Genomic DNA, 22,721 nt, shown 5'->3' with positions numbered 1-22,721 from the left:
GGGTCTGACAAGTTCAAAGGGCTCACTGGAAGGAAACTAGGGTACCAAGAGACTGTCATGCTTTCCTGGCTGGGCAATGTTCCATTCTGCCAAATATGAACAGCATTAATTTAATTTAGAAGTATGGGACATCAAAGGATACCTAATGGAACATTAAGTGGCTTTTAATGCCAACGACAATCATCGATGCGGCAGTGTTGGAGACCAGCATAACCAATTACCAAAAGAAGCCCAGAAGCTGGAACCCTGTTTGAGAATATTTGCCCTTTAATTTTCATTTAAAATCAGTTTCTTTAAATATTTTAGTTACAAGTTCTGAATAGCGAAGACAGAATAGTAGATGCTGCAGGCACTCAGTATTGGCTCCCATCCTCTTCCCTTCTCCCCCCATCCCCAGGCCCTGCTTATAAGTTCAAGATACAAGTGGGCACTGCATTAAATAAATAGCCCCTTGGCTTCAAGTGTCAGCTGCCACAGGCCTGGATGCAGTTGAATACAAGGCAATGAAGCCCACTAGCTTTTCCTGACAAGATCCATGCATTTAACTGTGCTTCAGGGAATTCCAATGATTGTGCCCAGACCTGATGGGCAGTACCTTAGAGATGACATCAGCCATTTCAGCACTGTGTACCAGCATCTTGTGGCTGGTTTCCACCACAGTCCATCCTCCCCCAGATCTGCGTCCTGCAGAAGAAGAGTTGCTAAGGCCCTGCTCCTGAAGGGCCATAACATAGGCAGGAACAAAACTGCTTCTTAAGTCCACATGCTTATTCCAACTTGAATTTAAAAGCTCAGATTGATCTGAGCCAGTCCACAGGAAACCTGTCCTGTTACCACCCCCAATTTCTACCAGGCTCCAGCTCTTGGTTATGACCATTGCTCTATCACCCTGCCATGATGTGCTCGGAATGAGAACAATATACTACAATGGTTTCTCATAGCCTGGAAAGGGTTTGGAAAATGGGTCTTCCTGGTGTGAGGATAGGACAGAGAGTGCAAAGGCAGGCCTGGGTTCTACTCCCATCTATATTTATAACTTACAGCCTCAGAAGGAATCTGCCCTCTTCTCCCCTATCAACACTCCCCCAGATTTCCTGGCCAGTGCTTCCTGGAAGAGGTAGACGAGGCATCTCAAAATCAATGATGGTGCCATTTAAGAAACAAAGCAGCACCTCTACCCCTGTGTTCAATACCTCCACACAGGTAGAATTATGTGAGAATGTGCACAGCCAAGATAGAGGCTGCTCTGAGCCTGGGAAACACAGCATCTTCCTAGGTGTGTCTGGAGAGTGGGCAAAAGACAGAAACTTAGGAATCACATGGTCCCTGGTGGTTCCCCTTTTGTATACTGGCACTGGGGAGAAGCAAAATCATCTCTGAAGAGGGCTGATGGAAGAAAGGCAGGAATAGTGATGAGCATCAAATAAAACTCTCTCTCTCTCTCTCAAGTCTAAGGAAATAAGGTAGTCGAGTGTGAGAGAAGGGTGCAAAGAAGGAGAGAGCCTGGCAGGAACACCAAGACAAGACCTGTGGCTGCTGGTTACATAGTGCCCTGGCTTCCTTGCTTGAGGCCAATAGCATGTGCCTTTGTGCCACCAGGCTAGCCTGGGACCCATGAGGAAACAGGGAGAAGACTGGTTTTCAGTTCCTGCATGGTTGAGTTGTAGGAGTGCGTGGCTTCTTCCTAAAGGTCCAGGAGGAGGACTCTGGGATCCTCTACTGCTGCCTTGATTTTGCGAAGGAAAGTCACTGCCTCTCTGCCATCAATCAGCCGGTGATCGTAGGTCAAAGCCACATACATCATGGGCCGTACCTCCACCTAAAGAAAGGAGAGGTTAAGAGGTTTGTCTACAGAAGGTCAGTGAAAGTGCAGCCGAAAGTGGGCATTTTCAAGGAGAATTTCTGTGGTTTTCAGATTCACAAAATAGCAACCCCAAAAGGTTCTAAAACTCAGGAGTCCCAGCAAACTTTTTCCTATCAACACATCTTCCAAGGGCCAGCTAAACCCCTCTAACCTGATTCTCTGAACTCCCAGAGAACTTCTAAAATTTGTACAGCTTAGGCAGCTCATCTATTGCTCTGCATTGTTGCCCTCTGTTTCTCTGGAGAAAGAATTACATCACTGTGCTGGTTTGAAAAGAAGTATGCCCCCTAAGAAAAGCCATGTTTTAATATAAATCTCATTTCTTAAAGGTAGAATAATCCCTACTCAGTACTGTATATTTGAAACTGTAATGAGATCATCTCCCTAGTTGATGTGATTTAGTTAAGAATGGTTGTTAAACTGGATTAGGGGATGACATGTCGCCACCCATTTGAGTGGGTCTTGATTAGTTTCTGAAGTCCTACAAAAGAGGAAACATTTTGGAGAAAAGGAGAGAGACTCGGAGAGAGCAGAGAATGCTGCAGCACCACGAAGCAGAGAGTCCACCAGCCAGCGACCTTTGGAGATGAAGAAGGGAAATGCCTCCCGGGGAGCTTCATGAAACCAGAAGCCAGGAGAGTAAGCTAGCAGATGACGCCGTGTCTGCCATGTGCCCTTCCAGCCGAGAGAAAAGCCCTGACTACGTTCGCCATGTGCCTTTCCAGATGAGAGAGAAACCCTGAACTTCATCGGCCTTCTTGAACCAAGGTATCTTTCCCCAGATGCCTTTGATTGGACATTTCTATAGACTTGTTTTAATTGGGACATTTTCTCGGCCTTAGATCTGTAAACTAGCAACTCATTAAATTTCCCTTTTTAAAAGCCATTCCGTTTCTGGTATATTGCATTCCGGCAGCTAGCAAACTAGAACAATCACCAACTGTATCTTACCAGATATATCCTACAGCACCTAGAGACTGTTAACCAACTGCACCCGATGAATGCTTGTTGACTGGTCCCAGAGAAAGGAACAAGCCTTCTTAGCGCAATGGTTCTCAAATTTTAACATGTATCAGAATCACCTGCAATTTCTGATTCAGGTCTAGGACAGGGCCCAAGAACTTGCATTTCTAATAAGTTCCCAGATGATGCTGACCAACAGGACATAATTTGAGAGCCAGTGTCTCAGCTCTTAATTAGAAACTAAGAAACAGAACTCATGCCTGAAATTATAGTGAACCTTTTATAACTGGCATTTAAGTAAGACTAGATTTCCCTCTCAACAGCACCTAGCCACTAGAACCTTAGATGTGATGGTTCCTACCTTGCCTCCCACAGCCATTGGCCTATCAAAGATGCCATGCATGCCCAGGATGGCAGACTGAGGGGGGTTGATGATGGGTGTTCCAAGGAGTGATCCGAAAACTCCTCCATTACTAATGGTGAAAGTGCCACCATCCATATCTTCAATGGCAAGTTCATTCTTTCGGGCCTAAAAAACAGAGATATCATAATTGAAATATTAAGCCAACCCAGCTGTCATCTCCCAAAGAAAAACTTCCAAAAGACTCATATGTAAGACCAGTAGGACTTCTGACATTGTAAGTTGTTCAGCTGAGATGAATGCTCCATAAAACAAAGGCATGACTACATGGTGTCCCAGGCTTCAAAGAGAACAACTTTTTCCCTTTGATTTTCTGTCATGAGAGCATGCTAAGCTCCACCCAATATCTGTACTCTTCTTCTTATGGGCTACTGGTTTTCTCAGCAGCATATACTTCTTATACAGAATACAGTGAGACTTCAGCCTCCGAAGCACAGCTTACGGGTGAACCCAGCCTTCTCCAGGATCTCTTCCTGATTTTCCCAGCAACTCATACTCATGATTCTACTTTACCTTTTCTCCCAGTTCACTGATGGTTCGCTCAATATCTGCATAATTCATAGTTTCCACATTCCTGATGACAGGAACCACCAGACCCTGAAGAGAGAAGCTGGTTTCAGTTGCAAATGAACAGTCCCTTTTATAGTTATAACTCGAGTGTTGAGCCAAAGCTCTTCTCTTCCCAGAATCCTCTACTACTCAATGTAATTACAAAGTCTGAAGTATTTTGCCTGAGATTAAGATTAAAGACGGTATCTACAGCTAAAATTATGTTACTCTTTTACCAGCTCCCTTCTAAACAGAAACCTCTCCCAGTGGTATGCTTTTTCTGCCACAGATAAGGTGAAAGTCCAGGACCAGAGCTCCCACCTCCTGCTCCAACATACCCGTGGGGTGGCCACTGCAACACTGATGTCAATATAATCTCTATACACCACCTCTTTGGTTGCATCGTCGATCACTGTGAGAGAAAATACATGTTATATACAATTCCCTAAAGCTAAGCTAATGAGGTAACATTTGCATTAACAGAGTGAAAAAGAATCTGTAGCACCTAATACAGTGTGGGTTGACCAACCAATATGAAAACCACCACATTACAAATGACAGCTGTACTCATCTTACTCCCACCCCAACCAATCATATTATCTCCCAAGTCTCCTGACTGAGTCTGCATATGGGAGCATCCATTTTTCTGGGAGTTCTGAGGAGGGGTCAATACACAGGCTGGCATATGACAGGCATGCAATAAGTTCTTATTAACTAGCTTCACTCATGCCCTCCCTTAGCAGAGAATGGCTAGGTTAAGGAAGTGCCGTAGAGAAGGCAAATTAGCAAAGGAGAGAGGGAGGGAGGTACTGCCCATTCTGCTTCCCACTTTGTACAAGGGGAAGAGCTTCTAGGAGGTTCAGGAGGAGGTAGGATGGACTGTCTTTAGATATGCTAGCTTGAGATAGCAAACTGGGAAAAGAAAATAAAGGGTAACAAACTTAGGAACTTTTTCCATAGGAAGAAAGTCTAAGTTGTATTGTTAGATAAGATACCCAGGAAAAGCAAGTAAAGTGAAAAAAGGCTAAAAGAGCCTTAAGAAATGCCTACATGTATGGGCATGCAGAAGAAAGGGGCTCAACAGAGATGACGGAGAAATAACTAGTTAGGAAGGTATGAGAATAAAAGAATTGAAAAAAGGTACACATTTTCGGTAAAACAAAGACAGCCCCTTCTACCTATATAAAGCAAACCACTCAATGAATGGGATTAGGGATTCTATTTCTAGATCTTTAGGGACCCTGACATTGGTGGAAGTTACCAAAGTGTTATTGACCCTCTCCAACCTTCCAGGGAACAGATAAGTGTTTCAATAGGAAAAGAGAACATCTTGTTAGGTCAACACTTCAATGACGTAGGTGAATAAAAAGGAAGAAAAATGAGCACCAAGTACACACAAAAGGGGCCAAGCCCAAGGTCTCCCAGTGAGATCCATCGATCCAAGATCAAAAGTCACTCTGGAGTTGTGCCAAGTGTTAAAGTCAGGCCCCAAGATAACAGGGCCCATGGAAGAGGGCTGTCAGCTATTACATGAGCTTCTGCCTTGACATGACTCTGGAGTACCAGACTGCCCCAGAACTGCCTGCTGTTAGAACAGCTATCAAGCTGTGTACTAGAAGAGAAACTATTCAGTCCAGCTTGTAGGGCAAAGTAATCATGATGCTATTTCAGGAGATCAAATATGAAGATGAATCAAGAGATTCCTAGGGAAGAAAACCATGTTTTCACAGGAAGGAAATAAAATGTCTTGGTCTGCTGACCCCCACATCTATGTTCTGTGGGAGCAATTCTATGTTCATATGCCTACCTCCCAGGAATTCTGTGATTCTGGCCACAGTAAACTCACCTGCATTTACAACAGGCTGTTCCTGCAAGGCAAAGGCTGAGGCCTTTACAAATGCCGACATGAAGCCTAGTTTGAGGTTATGTTTCTTCAGAAAAGCATCTTTGTGCCGAGCCCTCATCTCCTGGATATTACTGCAAAAACACATTACAAAACAAACTGACCACAAACAAAGCCTTTATTTTGATTTCATACTGGTTACTAACTCCATTACACAATTTGGCAAGCTTTTCCCATACCCTGGGGCCATCTACCTAAGTTCAAGTTTTGAAATACTCTAGTAGAGGTCAAAACAATAACCTTGTTCTTTAAAAAATAAAAAAACATATGAATGGATCAGGTATAGTCTGTCTTTAAGGCGGCCCTTTACAGGGCTCCTTCATGTCCCAGAAGTCACAGATTTGCAGTGGCAGATAATTTAAGGACCAAGAGATCACACAGCGCACCAACATTCTTGCCATGGATGATAAAGTGATTTCTAGTTAAGCTAAAATAATGAACCATCTACCCTGGAAAAAAAAGTTTCTTTTTAAAGTATAAACAAAGTCCACAAAACAAGTAATATTCTTTTCATTCTTATTAGAAATATCTTTATTAAAAAAACACCAAGCCTGATAATAACTTACTTGTGAGATTCTTCCTACCTTCTGGTTAGTGGAGACAAAAAAAAAAAAGGTAGAAAGGCTCCATATGAGCAAAAGCAGTCATAACCATACATAGAAGGGTATAACTCAGTGCTCTTTTAGGCTTATGTGCAAGTCAGCGGATTCATTCTTCTCCTCAGAGTTAGCAGTTCCATCTACTTGCTCATTCAAACAGGTATTGAATACCCACTGCATGCAAAGGTCAGTACTGAGCACCAAGATACAAAGGTGATGAAGACAAAGCTCTTCCCCTTAAGATTACTTTAATGGAGGTGCTTTCCTTGGTAGTTAGAAAAGTGGCCATGTGTGCTGTCCTCAGATTAAGCTTTTTTAGTATAAGCAGCAGGGCATTCTGAGAAGCCTTTACATGAACAACCTTTCATCCTTTGGAACTGGCTGTTCCATATACACATGGATGTGTTGGGGGAAATGGCTTTCCCATCATTTTGCTACAGAGACCTTAATATTTATCGGAATAGACTTCTGTGATGGAAATAGAAATTACCATTATCTCAGGCCCAAATGCTCAGTTCTCCCTAAAATGGCCTAATTCAACATTAGCACAAAAGATAAGATATGGTACAACTTTTACCCCGCCTTTAGACCTTTTGTTTTAGAAAAAAAGGTTTTCCCAGGGGGACTGATTGGGTTTAAAATGTTTGTTTTTCCTGAGTCTAACCTCATTTAGTGCTAGGATTACCACCCTAAAGACATTACCAGCTCCCAAGACACAAGTGTGACAGGAGAGGGAAAGAGAAGTGATAAACATCTCTGCTCTCAAACCTGCCCAAATGCTATTGTCTGGTCATTAGCAGTTTCTATTTCAGAGTTCTGTCCTTGGAGACAGAGGCCCGGACAGCAGGGGAGAAGAGGAGGTCTCAGACAGGCCCATATGGGTTAGCTGAGCAGCACAAGACCCAAAGGGCACTCGATCTAAATGAGATTATTGGCTGCAGCAAGGCCCCAGGCCATCGTTAAGTAACATCTCTATTTGCTGCTGAAAGGAGATCCAGCTATTGCACTTACCTTCCAATCAAAGCTGTTGGGCCAAATGCATCTTTCAAGGCCACAAATATTTACAAGTTTTATCTTAAGGAATCGGGTAGAATTTCAAAGTCCAATTCAATTTGTGTACAATTTGGCCCTAATGCACCGAAACATAAGCTTCAGCCTTTCTAATCCATTAGTCAAGGTCCTTCCTTACATCCTATGGATGAAAAATCTTTGATCTTTGGCTTGAATGACATCAAGTCTCTTTATGAAGCTTCAAAGAAGGATGGATGACATCTAGTGAAATAGGCCACAGAATGCTGCCCATTAACCACTCCTTCTACTTTTCAGATCCCCCTCCACAAGGAAAACAAATTTCCCTAATGAAAAGTAGATCAGCACCCTAAATACTTACGCAGAAAGAAGCAGAAGGGTGATAGGCTGACTTTATTTACCTCCTGGATTAAATATACACTCCTTATCCTGGTTTTTAAAACATTCTGAAATGTGGATCCAAAATTCTTTAACATTCCTTCCTATAGAGATTCCTTACAGAAATGATCTTTGACTATTTCTCAAATGTCTTAAATTTTCCTGCCTATGTCATGGTCCAGTGATAACATCATCTGGAATAACCTTTCTCCAGAACCCTACCTGTCAAAATGCGAGTCATTCTTTAAGGCCTATTTAAAATCTCTCCTCCAGAAAGCCTTCCTGAATCAATCAATTCTAAAATCAAATGATCTCACCCCTTTCCCCACTTCATACTCATTTTTACCACTCAGATACTTTTCTAGGTTTTATTTAATGTTTGTTCAAACCAGACAGCAAGCTCTTTTTCACTCACCTTCTATCCCCCTTGAATTGTCATACACAGTAAGCACTCAAACACTGTATATTTAATTACATTCTTTTGCAGTGCTAACACCTGCAGACATCAAAATCTTGAAGAAAACAGGTGGGTCAATAATGACCTCACTACAGATATGAGTATATTGTATTTGTTCTTCTGGTTTATATTTTGAAGTTTTTGTTTAAAAATATATCGTACTTTCCATTTTACTATCAAAGCTGGGAAAGGTGAGTTACGATAAATCTATGCCTTTTCACCAACCCAATTCTGAGTCACTTAGGCACAAGCATAAGGAGCAGTGACAGTAAGAAAGCTACAAGGTGTGGTGCCCTTGCTCTTCTCACATTGTCAAGCGACTCTCCATCCCTGAGGGTACTGCCTGGGGGTAAACCTTCTTGGCCTGGTTGTTGTTTCTCTTTGGCAACCCTTGATATTAGTCATCAAAAATTAAACTATTACAAGCCTCATTTATCAAAGATTCAAGATATTAAAGTCTTAAAGGCTAATTCTTTTTTTATTTCATAATGGGGGCAGGCACGGTATTTGGAAAGTCAGCTGAAAGATAAAACCAATGGTCATTTAGTGTAAGTCAACAAAAGGCAGGGCAACCACCTCTTCCCTGTCAAGTCATTTTTGGAAACAGTGCAAGGTAGGGACTTGGGCAAGTTCATGTATACTCCAAGAGAAAAGAGAACAGGGAAAAAGGATTCACCTCATGTCAACCTCATTGAAAGTAGTCAGCATTGCACATGTGTTCTGGGCCTCCTTCAGACGCTGGGCAATGCGCTGCCGCATCCTATTCATTTTCTCCTGAAAGTGAAAGTGGGAAAAGTTTTGACAAACCTGGTCTTCTCCGATCAAGCTATTCCCCATTTAGTCAGAGGGCACATTCAGCTTGCCAGGAGTGCACTGACTACAGGAATATAATATCTGAGAACAATGAAAGCCTTAGGCTTCCCCCGTCCTGTGGTGGCCTTGCTCTTCCAAGCAAGAATAAGAAAACATAGGCAAAAACTACTCACTCAGGGGCGGGCCGCGGTGGCTCAGCGGGCAAGAGTGCTTGCCTGCCATGCCGGAGGACCCCGGTTCAATTCCCGGCCCCAGCCCATGTAAAAAACAAACAAACAAACAAAAAATAATAAAATAAACAAAATACTTAAAAAAAAAACAAACAAACTACTCACTCAGATGAAATTCAACCAATAGAGGGCCAGAAAATAGTTTTATTTAAAAAAAACAAGCTCGATTTATGAAAAGGAAGAATGTGGCTTAGGTCTAGACAAGACAAGAATCACTACAGATGGTCAATGAGAGGGAGAGGTAAGGGGTATGGGATGTATGAGTTTTATTCTTTTTTCCTTTTATTTCTTTTTCTGGAGTAATGCAAGTGTTCTAAAAATGACCATGGTGATGAATACACAATTATGTGATGATATCGGATGATATTGTGAGCCACTGATTGTATACTGTGGATAAACTGCATGCGTGAAGATTTCTTAATAAAAAAAAAAAAAAGACTCACTACACAGAAAGGGTAATTTCTGGGGATAAAAACTTGCATGATAATAGCTAGTTGTAGAGAGAAACACAACAGAAACTCAAAGGCAACAAACAATTTGAAGTTATAGTATTTTTAGGAAGTATTCTCAGACAGGGGAACCCATACTCTGACCATACTTCTTTGAGGTTTTATGTCTGTCACTGCTACTGCACAGCCCTTGGCTACATATCTAGAAGTATAGAACAGAGCTCAGTAAGCCATTTCTCTGACGTGTATCACCAAGAAGGGGAGGGAGACTGATGGTACTACTAAACTACCATCTACTGCAAATATTTCACTCACCCCAGGCATTTGAGTGGTTGCATAATATAGCTGAAAAACCACTGGACAAGGGTTCAGAAGATCTCAGATTCTACCCTGATTACCATTTGATGGTTATATGACTATGAACAAGTTATTTCCTGAAACCCCATTTCCTCATTTTCCTAACAATAAATACTTATTCTATCAACCAAAATAATCTTAACATTAAAGTATTTTACTTTAGGGTCATTGTATAAACACACAAAAAATAATATGCTGAGCAGTAATGTTACTAATTTTACAGCTTTCTAGTTGAGGTCAGGATAGGAGGTACACAGTCAAACAGAACTAACTCTTAAAAAGTCAACATTTAGTACATTGTTGGAGTAAGAGATATTAATAGAATAATGAAGCTGAAAAACTTCTTTGTAGATTAGCTAAGTTGTCTCCACATCTTACTACATAATACTGGAAAGTCAAATTTTTCATATTTCTCTAAACTGAGATCTCTGGTAAGAAAACACATTCATCAACAGAATGAATTTAATTACATGTATCATCTCCTCCTCCAGACATACATGATATGAGACAGTTTCTCATTAACAGTGTAATCCCAAACTCCTAAAACCGTGGCCTATGAATTTTAGAATTTTGCCAAGCCCAAAGTTTATCTTGATACCAGTGAAGCAAACTTTTAAATTCTGGGAATATTAAGTCCAATCTACATTGGCTATCAAGGCTTACAAGGTCAAGCGAATGAACTGCAGAAACCTGGTCATTCAAAGGTAGACACTACCATACTCACAACTTAATTAGTCTCAACACTTTCCCTGTCTCTCTCATGGAAGTGAGAGAGGCTTACCCGATGTTCCAAACGCAGACCCTTGCCAGCTCCCACCTCAGCAACTGGAGGAGCAGCAGTGGGTTTTACAGCAGACACTGAAAAAGGAGAGGGTACAGCTGCATCAAAGAAGGTAAGTAACATTTACTGAGTACATGCTAGTGCTTTCATATTGTGCTATCATTCCCAGGTGAACAAGCTGCTGAGAAAGGTTATGTGTCCAGCCTAAAGTCACACAGAAGGCCAGGATGCAAACTCAGGTTTTCTGATACAAAGTCTAGTGTACTTTCCACAAAGCTTGTTCAAAGCCATGGAGATTTTACCCTGCGAGGAAACGTGGCATTAGAAGAGAAGTTCTCCCACAAAAAGACAGGTAGGGGGTGCAAGGGTAGTTTAGTGGTAGAATTCTCGCCTGCCATACAGGAGACCTGGGTTTGATTCCCAGTCCATGCTCTTTCCCCAAAACAAAACAAAAAAAAACAAATAAAAATTCAACAAATGATGCTGCAGTAATAGCGATACTGACATGGAAAAACAGTATGTGACCCTGTCAAATAGCATACAAAAAAAAAAGACATATGGAAGTTAAAGGTTACCTGGTTTGCTAATAGGAGGTTGTGAGGGTGGGGGCACTGGTGGCATCTGAGTGGGTATGGCTGCTGAAGGGGGAGTAGGAACTGCCGATGCCACAGCCTCTTCTTTTGGTGCTGTAGCAGCAGGAGCGTCACCTGGCTTGGCTTCAGCAGGAGGAGCTAGAAAATAAGATAAACAGATGCCACTGGCATTGTTCGGAATGGAAAGCAACCAAATTACAGATACTAAGCAGAATTTAGCAGGAAAAACTGTATCTCCAATAATTAACAAATGTCTACCAGGTATTTGCTCAGGGCAAGGTACTGAAATACATACAACTGAGAGGCTGACTGATATAAGGCATTCTTCTACTTCCCTGGGACCTAGATCCATATCAGGTAACCAGCTCAATTCAGCTACCTCCCTTATTTCACAAGTATCTCTAATCATCTAATTCAGCAATGTTTTCAAAATGCAAGGAAATATAAACTTCCAAGCAAAAAAACCAATAATTTAAAATGCTGACATACACATATAAAAGCTAATGATTCCCAGACCATGCACCCCTTCCCAACCCCCCCCCCCCAAAAAAAAAAGCTAATGAGGGGGGTGGTGCAAAGGTGGCTCAGTGGCAAAATTCTTGTGTTTGGTTTCCGGAGCCTGTCCATGCCAAAAAAAAAAAGCTACTGAGAGTATTGTCTTCTTTTTTTTTAATTAATTTTTTCACTTTAAAAAATATAACAACAAACACAAACATTCTTAACTTATGATCATTCTGTTCTACATATATAATCAGTAATTCACAATATCATCACATAGTTGCATATTCATCATGATCATTTCTTAGAACATCTGCATCAATTCAGATAAATAAAAAGACAAGAGAAAAAAATTCATACATACCATACCCCTCAACCCTCCCTTTCACTGATTACTAGCATTTCAATCTGAATTTATTTTAACATTTGTTCCCCCTATTATTTATTTGTATTCTGTATGTTTTACTTGTCTGTTGATAAGGTAGATAAAAGGAGCATCAGACACAAGGTTTTCACAATCACACAGTCACACTGTGAAAGCTATATCATTGTACAATCATCATCAAGAAACATGGCTATTGGAACACAGCTCTGTATTTTCAGGCAGTTCCCTCCAGCCTCTCCACTGTATCTTGACTAACAAGGTGACATCTATTTTATGTGTAAGAATAACTTCCAGGATAACCTCTCGGCTCTGTTTGGAATCTCTCAGCCATTGACACTTTATTTTGTTTCATTTCGCTCTTCCCCCTTTTGGCTGAGAAGGTTTTCTCAATCCATTATGCTGAGTCCCAGCTCATTCTAGGATTTCTGTCCCACATTGCCAGGAAGGTTTACATCTCTGGGAGTCATATCCCACAAAGACAGTGGGAAGACGGTGAGTTTGCTTGTTGTGTTGGCTGGAGAGAGGCCACATCTGAGCAACAAAAGAGGTTCTCTAGGGGGTGACACTTAGGCCTAATTTTAAGTAGGCTTTGTGGGGTTAAGTTTCGTATGAACAAACCCCAAGACTAGGGACTAAGAATTCTCCACTTGAGTATTGTCTTTTTAATTTTAACATCATATAGGGAAGAACATTCAACTATCAAAAAATAAAAAGTTTTAATAATTAAGGTCCCATTTAGGCTTAAGAGTTCAAAGCATTCCATCTAGGAATACTCTCATGAATCAATGAGATGGTCAAGTATTCACACACAACTTTAAATTTGAGGTTTAGTTAGATTCTCACCCATCTGGACATCAAATTCAGTTTTGTATTTAAATTAGAAGAACTTCCTTCTGTTTTAGCTTTAGCTGTAAGGGACAGAAGAGCAGAAAATAGAACTCTTCAACTGGGAGAATCATTCTTATCCCCTAACTTTCTACTATACATTCTTCTCATTCTGGGCACCTGGTTTCACAATCTACCATCTCTCTGCTTATCTATTTTAACAATGAGAAAAAATAAACTTCAGTAGTTTTAGCATTTAACTAAGAGTAAGAAAAGTTATTTCTCTTCTAATCTCTAATATTGACTCTGAGGTCTAGTATAAATTATTTACCTTCTTTGTTTCATATTTCTCTCCCATTAGAAATACCAACCCTCCACAGAGAACAGTTTTGAAAGATACTAGGTTAAATTTTCCATAATAGCCACCATGAAATACTGCTTCTTCTCACTTTAGAACAGTGCTTCCCAACACTATCTGTGTGTAAGAATCACTTGGGATTCCAAACAGAGCTGAAAGGTTATCCTGGAAGTTATTCTTATGCATTAAATAGATACCACCTTGTTAGTCAAGATGTAATGGAGAGGCTGGAGGGAACTGCCTAAAAATGTAGAGCTGTGTTCCAGTAGCCATGTTTCTTAAAGATGATTGTATAATGATATAGCTTTCACAGTGTGACTGTGTGATTGTAAAAACCTTGTATCCTCTGGTCCTTTTATCTACTTTATCAACAGAGAGTAAAACATATGGAATAAAAATAAATAATAGGGGGAATAAATGCTAAAATAAATTTAGTAGATTGAAATGCTAGTGATCAATGAAAGGGAGGGGTAAGGGATATGGTATGTATGAATTTTTTTGTTGTCTTTTTATTTCTTTTTCTGAATTGATGCAACTGTTCTAAGAAACGATCATGATGATGAATATACAACTATGTGATGATATTGTGAATTACTGATTTTATATATAGAACAGAATAATCATAAGTTAAGAATGTTCATGTTTGTTATATATATTTTTTAATTTAAAAATTAATTAAAAAAGAGAAAAAAAACATTAAGGGGATGTTTTATGAGACAACACACAGGTCACTGGATTATTCTGAATGTCCTTGAAACAGACCATTCAGTATACAGAATAGTAATACACAATAAAAGATGTCTCGAAACTGTTGAAGGGCACGTGATGTTTAACAGATGGACTAGTACAAATACAGTGTTTGCCTTATACTTTATACCAAATTAAATTATTTATATATTAAAAAAATTTTAATTAATTAAAAAAAATCACTTAGGGAACATAAAAAACAAACAACAAAACACTGTAGGAAGCCAGCATCTGATAACCTTAGACTTAGGATATCAGACTCTCAGGAACATGAGCCTAGGCATTTGTACTATTTGAAAAGCTCTCATATGATTCAGATATGAGAACTGGGGACAAAAAACATTGTCTTTAGAACTGTCCTTATTACTATTATACCCTTAAGAAAAGGTTAAGCCAAAGAAACATATGTGGAAAGAAAAAAGTATTATGAGGTTTATTTTTTTTAATTTTTTATTAAATAATAAAAAAGGGCAGGCTCCAGGAATCGAACCCAGGTCTCTGGCATGGCAAGTGAGAATTCTGCCACTGAGCCACTGTTGCCCACCCAAGGTTTATTTCACACTATATAAATATTTTCTCGCCTACTCCCTCAACTAAAAGACACCTATAATGCCAACAGGTATTTGAGACTTAGGAAATTAACATGTATGCTCAGCCCCAATCCCAAGAGGGAACACTGGAGATCTTAACAAGCAGGAAAACATTACCACCAGTTTTCCTGAGTGTGAAAAGTGGAGTGCCTCCTTCTACTTTCCCCCCATCAGGTACCAAAAGAGCTTCAATCACGCCATTTGCTGGTGATGGAACCTGTACAGATGTCTGAAAAAGGAAGAGAGATTGAGAAAAAGAGTTCAAATTTTTACTCAGCATTAGAAAATTAATTATATAGAATCCTAAATATGAATCACAAGAGTCGTGACACATAACACAAGGCCCTGCACAAAGAAACTGCGAAAGTCACACTTTCAGTGTAAGAGCGATGACACATAATATTGGGAAGATTTGCCCTTTCTCAAAAACATTAAAGCAATATTCGTTAATGAGCTGCCAAAAAATATGTGAAAAACAACTGGAAACAGCTCACACAAAGTAAGTCATTTTAAAAGTTAAAAAAGACAAAGTACATACATGTGAACACACTAAAATGAAATTTTCGTATTTTTTTTTTAATGAGCTATTCTAACACCTTTACAGGCTAAAACTAGAGCCAGTTAAAAAATTATCTTAAAATAACAGTTAAGTTCCCTGTTTCTTTCATTAGGTTAAAAAACCAAGAGAGAACATGAAGAATTGGCATTAATATAGGTAAAACCCACAGCCTACCTTGTCAGTTTCAATTTCACAAACCACTTCATCTTCTGCAACTGAGTCTCCAACAGCTGAAAAGACAGTCAAAAACTACCTGTTAGGGAGGAGCCTCCAGTAGCCACAAAACCTCTTTAGCAGGTGGGTTATAAGACCCCTTACAAATACCCAGAGGAGAGGTAGAGCCATAAATTCCAGTGATTATCTTGGGAGGAGAGGGGACTTTTAGAAACCATTTAAAGTTAAGAAGTAAGAGAGCACTAAACCTTACCTTTCTCCCACCTGACATCCCCCTCTGTGACAGATTCTGCAAATGCTGGGGTTTTGACTGTAACCACATCATCCGCTAGAAAAGAACAAAAAAGAAAATCACAAGTCGTTATTTTTTTTCCTCTTTTTAATTTTTTTCTTAATTAAATTCAATTTAATTAAAGTCGATTATTGCTCTCCCCATTAAACTTTATTCCCAAAAAGGTAGGGAACTGAAGATAGGTACTTACTGCATACAGCTGTAGTTCTGAAGAAGCGAATATTGAAGATACTACTGTTACTGCTACAAAAAAAAAAACCCAGAAAAGTTAACTCCTTTAAGCAGGCAAACTGCTCATATTTTATTGTAATTAAGGCACGATGGGTCACCTTCCCTTTAAATCAGTGATTCTTGACCAGGGGTACCCACCAGGTCCCCAACCCTCAGAGATTCTGGTTCAGTAGGGTCTAGAATAGAGCCTCTGGATGACCTGGGTGTCTTACTGGATGACCTGGGTATCCTATAGGACACAGTGCTGTAATGAAATGCCAGTTCTCACAAAACAGAGAGCTATGTTTGGTTCTTTGAAGAAACAAATAAGCAACCTGGTCCTTGGGAGACCCACCAAAGGGATGTACCTTTCTAATTTCTTTAACTAATTACATACAAGTAAGAAAAACTGAGTACCCTTGGGGCATATAGCATTGTGCCGTGTAAAATGGAATCTCCTCAGGATTAGATTTAGAATCAGATAAAGCAGCAAGATGAGATAACTAACTTGGAAGGAGAGTAAAACAGGATGTTCTGCAAAAAGGAAAAAAAAAATTTTTTAAATAAAGTGAGACTCTGTTCCCCTTCTAGGAGGCAACACACCAGTCCACTCTGGACTCATTCAAGAGGAACTTCAAAAGGCCAAAACATTTTCTAATACGGCATTTGCTTTAAATAATGTAAACTGGAGAATGGTATCCTCCTGTAGGCACAAAACAATTAACAGTGGTAACCTCTGGGAAGTGGGAGATGTAGATACATATGGGTACCTACACATACAAACACATTTTGGAGGGCGGGGATAACTCAAAATACTGGGACTTCACTTTCTGTGGATTTTAGGATTATCTGAATATTCTATAAGCACTTATTATTTTTATAACAGAAAAGCAAAACATATTTAAGTTCTTTTTATTTTTTTACTTTTACAATGCCAGAATAACTATAAGGGCTATGCAAAATCAAGGGGGAAAATGTATGTTGTAAAAAATACAGATTACAAACATTCTGTATATAGTTTGCAACCATAGAGGAAATGTCCATGGACCAGAACTAATGGGTAAATGCAAAGGCAAAGACTGCTGCAAAGACCCCCAAGAGCCAGGAGCACTGGCTATCTCTGGAAAGAGGAATCTAGTAGAGCAAGGATAAAAAAGTCTTCTCATGGATACCTTTTAACCTTTTGAGTTTTGAACATGTAAATATATTACCTATTAAATAAAGAAAATAAAAAATGGTTTTACTGATAAAAGATTTAAAAATTGAAGTGGCATCATCTTCACAGAAAAAGATAATACAAAAACAAAACAGATATTAGATTAGGGTGATACTCCCCTTCCCATTTAGTTATTTTAATAACTTACTTTCAAATAGTTATTGTATTTATTGCAGAGATTTGTGGTTTCCCAATTCTCATCTAAACTGCAGATGAGTAGCACATTTTAAATCTCTAAACTTTTTTTTATAACTTACGGTAACATATTTACAACTCAAAATCTTTCTAAATGTTTTAAATAACAAAAGTATCAAATGTTCACTGTAGAATATTTAGAAATGCAAAAACAGTATATGTAATGGGATCATACCATATAACTTGAAATGGGATCATTTTGTAATCTGCTAATTTTTCTACTTTATCACAATGCGAACATTTCACACGGTATAATTTAATCAATTCCTTATTGTTTGCCCGTATTGATTGAAATCTGTATATATATACATATATATATATATATATATGTATATATATACTAGGAGTTCTTCAATACAGATTCCTAGAAATGGAATTGCTAGATCAAAAGGCACACACAGTTCAAAGACTTCTGATTGCCAAACTGCCCTCCAAAAGTAAAGCAGCAATTCATACTTCTAGTGTTGAGTTTATCAGTTTTTCAGTTTACAAGAAAATCCCATAGTGAAGAAGGAGCCAATCTACTGACGCTTTACTTTGAAGACTCTTGCTGTAAAGACTGTAGCTTGATAGTTGTTTTTTAAAAAACATTACTAGAGGGCATCCTATTATCACTGACGTGAAAATACTTGGAATGCAAAGTAGCATTACACAACATTTCACGACATTCATAAGCAGAAGTTAATTCAAAATATACACAAGAAGCCTTTCTCCAGACTGCATTACACAATAAAAGCATTCCCTCCAAGCTAGTCAGAGTCTCAGGGCTCAGTCCACTAGAGTGCCTTTAGTGCTTCTAAAATGAATAACTATGCTATCAAAGAGGATGCTCTCAATTTCCACCATAAACATAACCTCTGATCTTTTAGCTGCACTTGGATACAACTTGAATATTTCAGAGTACTCATTCATATCCATTTCTATAAAAAGAGGGTTCCAATTTCACTTCATTATAATCTAAAGGTCTGAGGAGGGCAGATGCACTCCTGGTCCAGTTCCTGGCATAGAGCTCATGTTCAAGGTACTTTATACATAAAAGAATGACTATCAAGTTTAGGTCTGCACACATAACTATCTCAACTTCTAGGCTTCAAGGCCAGTGATGCAATCAGATGGTCATATTTAGAACTGGTATCTTAGTAAGTTCCCCATGGCCATATATCTGTGCTCCCCAGTGATACTTACATAATCTTCCTCCTATCAGGGTAACCTGGTCCCTGACATAACAAGACCCCTGTAAGAAAACAAAACAACTCTTAACCAACAACCCTTATCTTACAAAGGGCACCTGCTAGGAACAGAAAAGAGGTATGCTCATCCCTGAGAGAGCAGGGTCAAGGACAGGCAACAAGATAATCTTCATCACCCAAAGCCCTACTTCTCAAACTTTTCCTCCAAAGTAGCCTGAATGACAGAGGGCAATGGGTATGTGTTTAGAGAGGAAGGGGGAGAAATCTAAGGGCATAGCTTAAAGCAGTTTTGTACCTTGTTTATCTTAAATATTCATAAACTTTGCATTATTCCTATGTGTTTTCATGATAAAATGTCTCTACCTCCCCAAGTTTTCAAATACTTCACTTGAAACTTGAGAAAGACAAGTGATGGTTTATCCAATGTCTTAACATAACCTAATTTGAGAAGGAGGGGGGATGTTTGGTCTGGGTTTCTGTGTCCCTGGTTCCTGAATGGACAGGGCTGGAAGTAGCAAAGACTGGGCTTCTTTAGGCTCAGGATCTCCAGCCTGTCCTAGGACTGAGCAAATTATTTCCCCACCTTTCAGCTTATTGCTCTCCCATGCCTTTCCTGTGAACTTCCACCCTGTTCACTCTTGACAAAATGAGAGCCCCTTTCTGCCCTACCAATTATCTGTTCACAGGTAATACCATTTCCCCAACTGGTGACTAATTACTATTTCTGCCTTTCCCAAATAAACTTATTTATTGATATAATTATAATAATTATTACATAATTATACATATAATGTGTATATATATATATTTATTTTTATTTTATTTTTATTCACAATCCATCCCCACCCACCAGATCTTAATGCTTTCTGACGACAGGAGATCTCTTTCTCTTGTGCCCACCTCTTCACAAACATTCCTGGATTTCAGAGTCAAGTTACCTATGCCAAGCAGCCAATGAGCCTGCAGTAAAAATCCTAAGCATAGCACATCTCTGAGCTAGAACAGCCAGCTGCTATACTGATTTTTGGAACCTTGAGTCCAATTTAGAACTCATTCAATAGCAAGTTCCATTTGTACAGGACTTTCTAGTTTATAAAAAGCTTTCACATAATGACCTCATTTTGATTTCTGAGTCTCACAACTCTCTGGAGTGAAGTAACCATCTGCAATTATTCCTATTTCATATTTATATAGGACTTCTGGAGGTTACCTTTACCCAAGGTAAAGCTCTGATCCAGGATGCAAACAAGGCTCTTTCTATTGTTCTGTCAGTCTATTAAAAGGGAGAGAATGCTTACTGGCATTTTCCAGGATTCCCAGTTAAAAAGAATGTTTATTATTGAGAGTTCACTGTGCTGACGCCATGCTAGGTGCTATGCTTTGCCGACTCTCAGGATAAAGTCCAAAATCTTTACACAGCTCTATCTTTCTAGCCAGGCAGGCTTCCTTTCCATTTCCATGACCTGTTAAGCTCCTTCCTGCCTGAAAACCTTTGTACCAGCAACTCCCTTTTTTGTCTGGAGTATCATTCTCTTGGCTGACTCCTATTTATTCTTCAAGTCTCAGCTTAAATACCACTTTTTTGGAAAGCCTTTACTGACATTTCCACTACACTCCTCATCCTCCAAAACTGGGTTACATCATTTACCCCATTATCATACCCTGCGTTTCTCTTCTGTTAGTTATCACAATGTAATTATGTCCCATGTGTGCATAAATGTGTACTTACTCTGCCACCCCAGCTAGCCCATAAGATACATGAGAGCAGAGACCATCAGCATCCCTGTCACCTAGCATAGTACCTGGTATGTAGTAAACACTCAAATTATCTGTGGACTATATGAGTATATAACATGATGGTTAAAGAGTTCAGGCTTTGGACTCAGGGAGACCTGACTTGACTAATAGCTGACCCAGTGACCTTGACCAAGGTACTTAAGCTCTTTGAGTCTCAGGTCGTCGTACATTTGTAAAACAGAGATAAATCTCTCTCTCTTACTGACTGTGATTAACTGAAAAATGCAGAGAAAACAGTTAGAACAATCCTTGGCATACGGAGAGCCTACAATAAAGATTCATCCCTTCAACTTTATGCTAGTCATATAGTAAAAAATAAGCTATATCAAACACAGCATTAATGATTTTCCAAAAAGCATTGGGATAAAATTTAAACTCCTTCCAAAAGTCTCTATAACATCTTCTGATGCCAATGCCACTTCCTCTCTTAACCAAAATGCCCTAGCCAAACCACTTTTCCAGTTCCTAAATACTGCCACCTTTCTTTCCTCAGGGACGTTGCACATGCTGTTCCCTTTCTTTCAACTGCTCTTTACTAGGTTGGTTCTGTCACACCTTCCAGGTCACAGCTTTAATGTCACCCACTCAGAGGGGTTTTCTCTGTCTACCCTCATTCATGCTCTTCTTAGCACTTACTAAAATTTGTGGTTGTTTGCTTAACCATTTACACCTTGTCTTTCTCATTCGTCAGTAAGCCTCATGAGGACAAAACTGCTCATTGTTATATCTCCAGTTGGTGCCTAGCACAGCACTGATACACAGAAGACACTCAATAATTATGCAATGAATGAATAACAGCTGTAATTATTAAATTATTAAACGTAAGACGGCTAACTACTTAAGTCAGACAGTGTTTCACTCTTATGTGAACTGAACATTATGTCTTTGAACATTATGAGGCAAAACACAGGTACCCCGTCTTTCCTCACATACTCCTCTGCCCAAGAGAAGAGCATTTTAGGTGACGGCCAGGGCAAGGGCAGAACTTACCAGTCAGGGAACGTCTCCCTAGAGGGCAGTTCCCCTGTTGAGAAAGAAGACATTATCGACGTCACCCAAGATGAAAGGAGGGAAGAAACAGCTTTTTCTTTTAAAGATAAACTCAAAAGCTGTCTCAGTGCTGGTGACAGGTGAATCTCGTGACTCCAAATGCAACATCCAGGGCTCACGATCCCAACCTGCACACTGGGCCTGTCAAACTATGTCAACTTCCCAATGGGGCTGACACCCCCTGATTTTAACAGATGAGAAGAGACAAATCGCCGAATCACACCGGGAAGCATCCGCGCCTCCTCCCGAACTCTGAGTCCCGTGTCAGGGCGGGCGCAGTTCCGGGCGGCTCACGAGCCCGAGATCTGAGGGTAGGGTGCGGCAGGAGATGGTTGGCGAGGGCTGCCTCAGAAAGAGAGGGGCCTCTGGGCTCTGCTCGGTTAGGCAGTGCCGAGGGCGACGGCGACCCTGGGCCATCTAGCCCGCGGCCTCCGCGTCCCAGTGCCCTTGGGTGGCCGGCCTGGGTGGCGAGCGCGCCTCTGGGAGGGCCGGCCGGCCGGCTGCCTGCCCACAGGCTCCTCACCGCTGTGACCCCGGCCCGGCCGGACCGTACCTTCTGGAAGGCGGAGAGGGAGCGACTGAACGCCCGGGACACGCAGCGGGACCGGGACAACATCACGAACACAGGAAAGCTGAGAGCGGGCGGACAGCGGATATAGGGCCCGGCGGCAACCGGAAGTGGGGCGGGTCGCGGCACCCGCCGCGCAGCGAGGGGTGTTCGGAGCAAACCACTGGCAGCGGGCGAATGGGTGGCACAGAACAGCCCGGGTCCCAGCCCGGGAGTCAAGCGCCCGCGGGCAGACGTCAGTGACGTGCTCTCGGAGCCTGTCGTGCAGAGCTGGATGCTGCGGGCCGCGCTCTCCTCACCTGGGACCCTAGGGCCCCGCACTGTTCTTCTTCAGGGGAAAGAAGCGAAAGGCGAGCACTGGTTTTGAACGCCCACCTTTGCGGACATACCTGCCTGGTCTTAGACTTTTTGTCCCTAGGTTTCTTAACTGTTAAAAGGGCATTTGCCACTTCCCTGCCTTCCTAACCCCGAAACAAAGAAAAAGAACCCCCAAGAAACATCTCAAGGATTCCCATTACCCTCTTGCCAAGCCGAAGACCTTCACCGACTTGTCTTACTTTTGCAACACCATCTCCAGATCTATCCCTGTCCCTGCCCAAATTCTCTTTAACCAAACAACTGATTTTCCTGGGTATCTGGGCGGGGGTTGTTCGTTTGTCAGCCCATTCTTAGAATATAAAC

General features: G+C 40.6%; 1 protein-coding gene across 1 annotated transcript; it reads right to left on the bottom strand.

Annotated features, from left to right (window-relative positions):
• Nucleotides 1–249: 249 nt before the first annotated feature.
• DLST (dihydrolipoamide S-succinyltransferase) lies at nucleotides 250–22,157 on the bottom strand. The gene is made up of 15 exons (XM_077123063.1): nucleotides 22,026–22,157; nucleotides 21,413–21,446; nucleotides 18,621–18,669; nucleotides 16,005–16,057; nucleotides 15,776–15,850; nucleotides 15,523–15,578; nucleotides 14,907–15,018; nucleotides 11,369–11,524; nucleotides 10,794–10,870; nucleotides 8,840–8,937; nucleotides 5,644–5,774; nucleotides 4,136–4,209; nucleotides 3,762–3,845; nucleotides 3,189–3,356; nucleotides 250–1,819 (listed from the first exon to the last, which is right to left on the bottom strand). The coding sequence occupies exons 1-15, from the start codon at nucleotides 22,086–22,088 to the stop codon at nucleotides 1,685–1,687; spliced, it is 1,365 nt and encodes a 454-aa protein (XP_076979178.1). The 5' UTR covers nucleotides 22,089–22,157; the 3' UTR covers nucleotides 250–1,684.
• Nucleotides 22,158–22,721: the final 564 nt, after the last annotated feature.

Source organism: Tamandua tetradactyla, chromosome 12 (assembly GCF_023851605.1).
Source record: "Tamandua tetradactyla isolate mTamTet1 chromosome 12, mTamTet1.pri, whole genome shotgun sequence".
Lineage (NCBI taxonomy): Eukaryota > Metazoa > Chordata > Mammalia > Pilosa > Myrmecophagidae > Tamandua > Tamandua tetradactyla.
The sequence above is the reverse complement of the archived record's forward strand: the minus strand, read 5'-3'. Positions and strand labels throughout refer to the sequence as shown.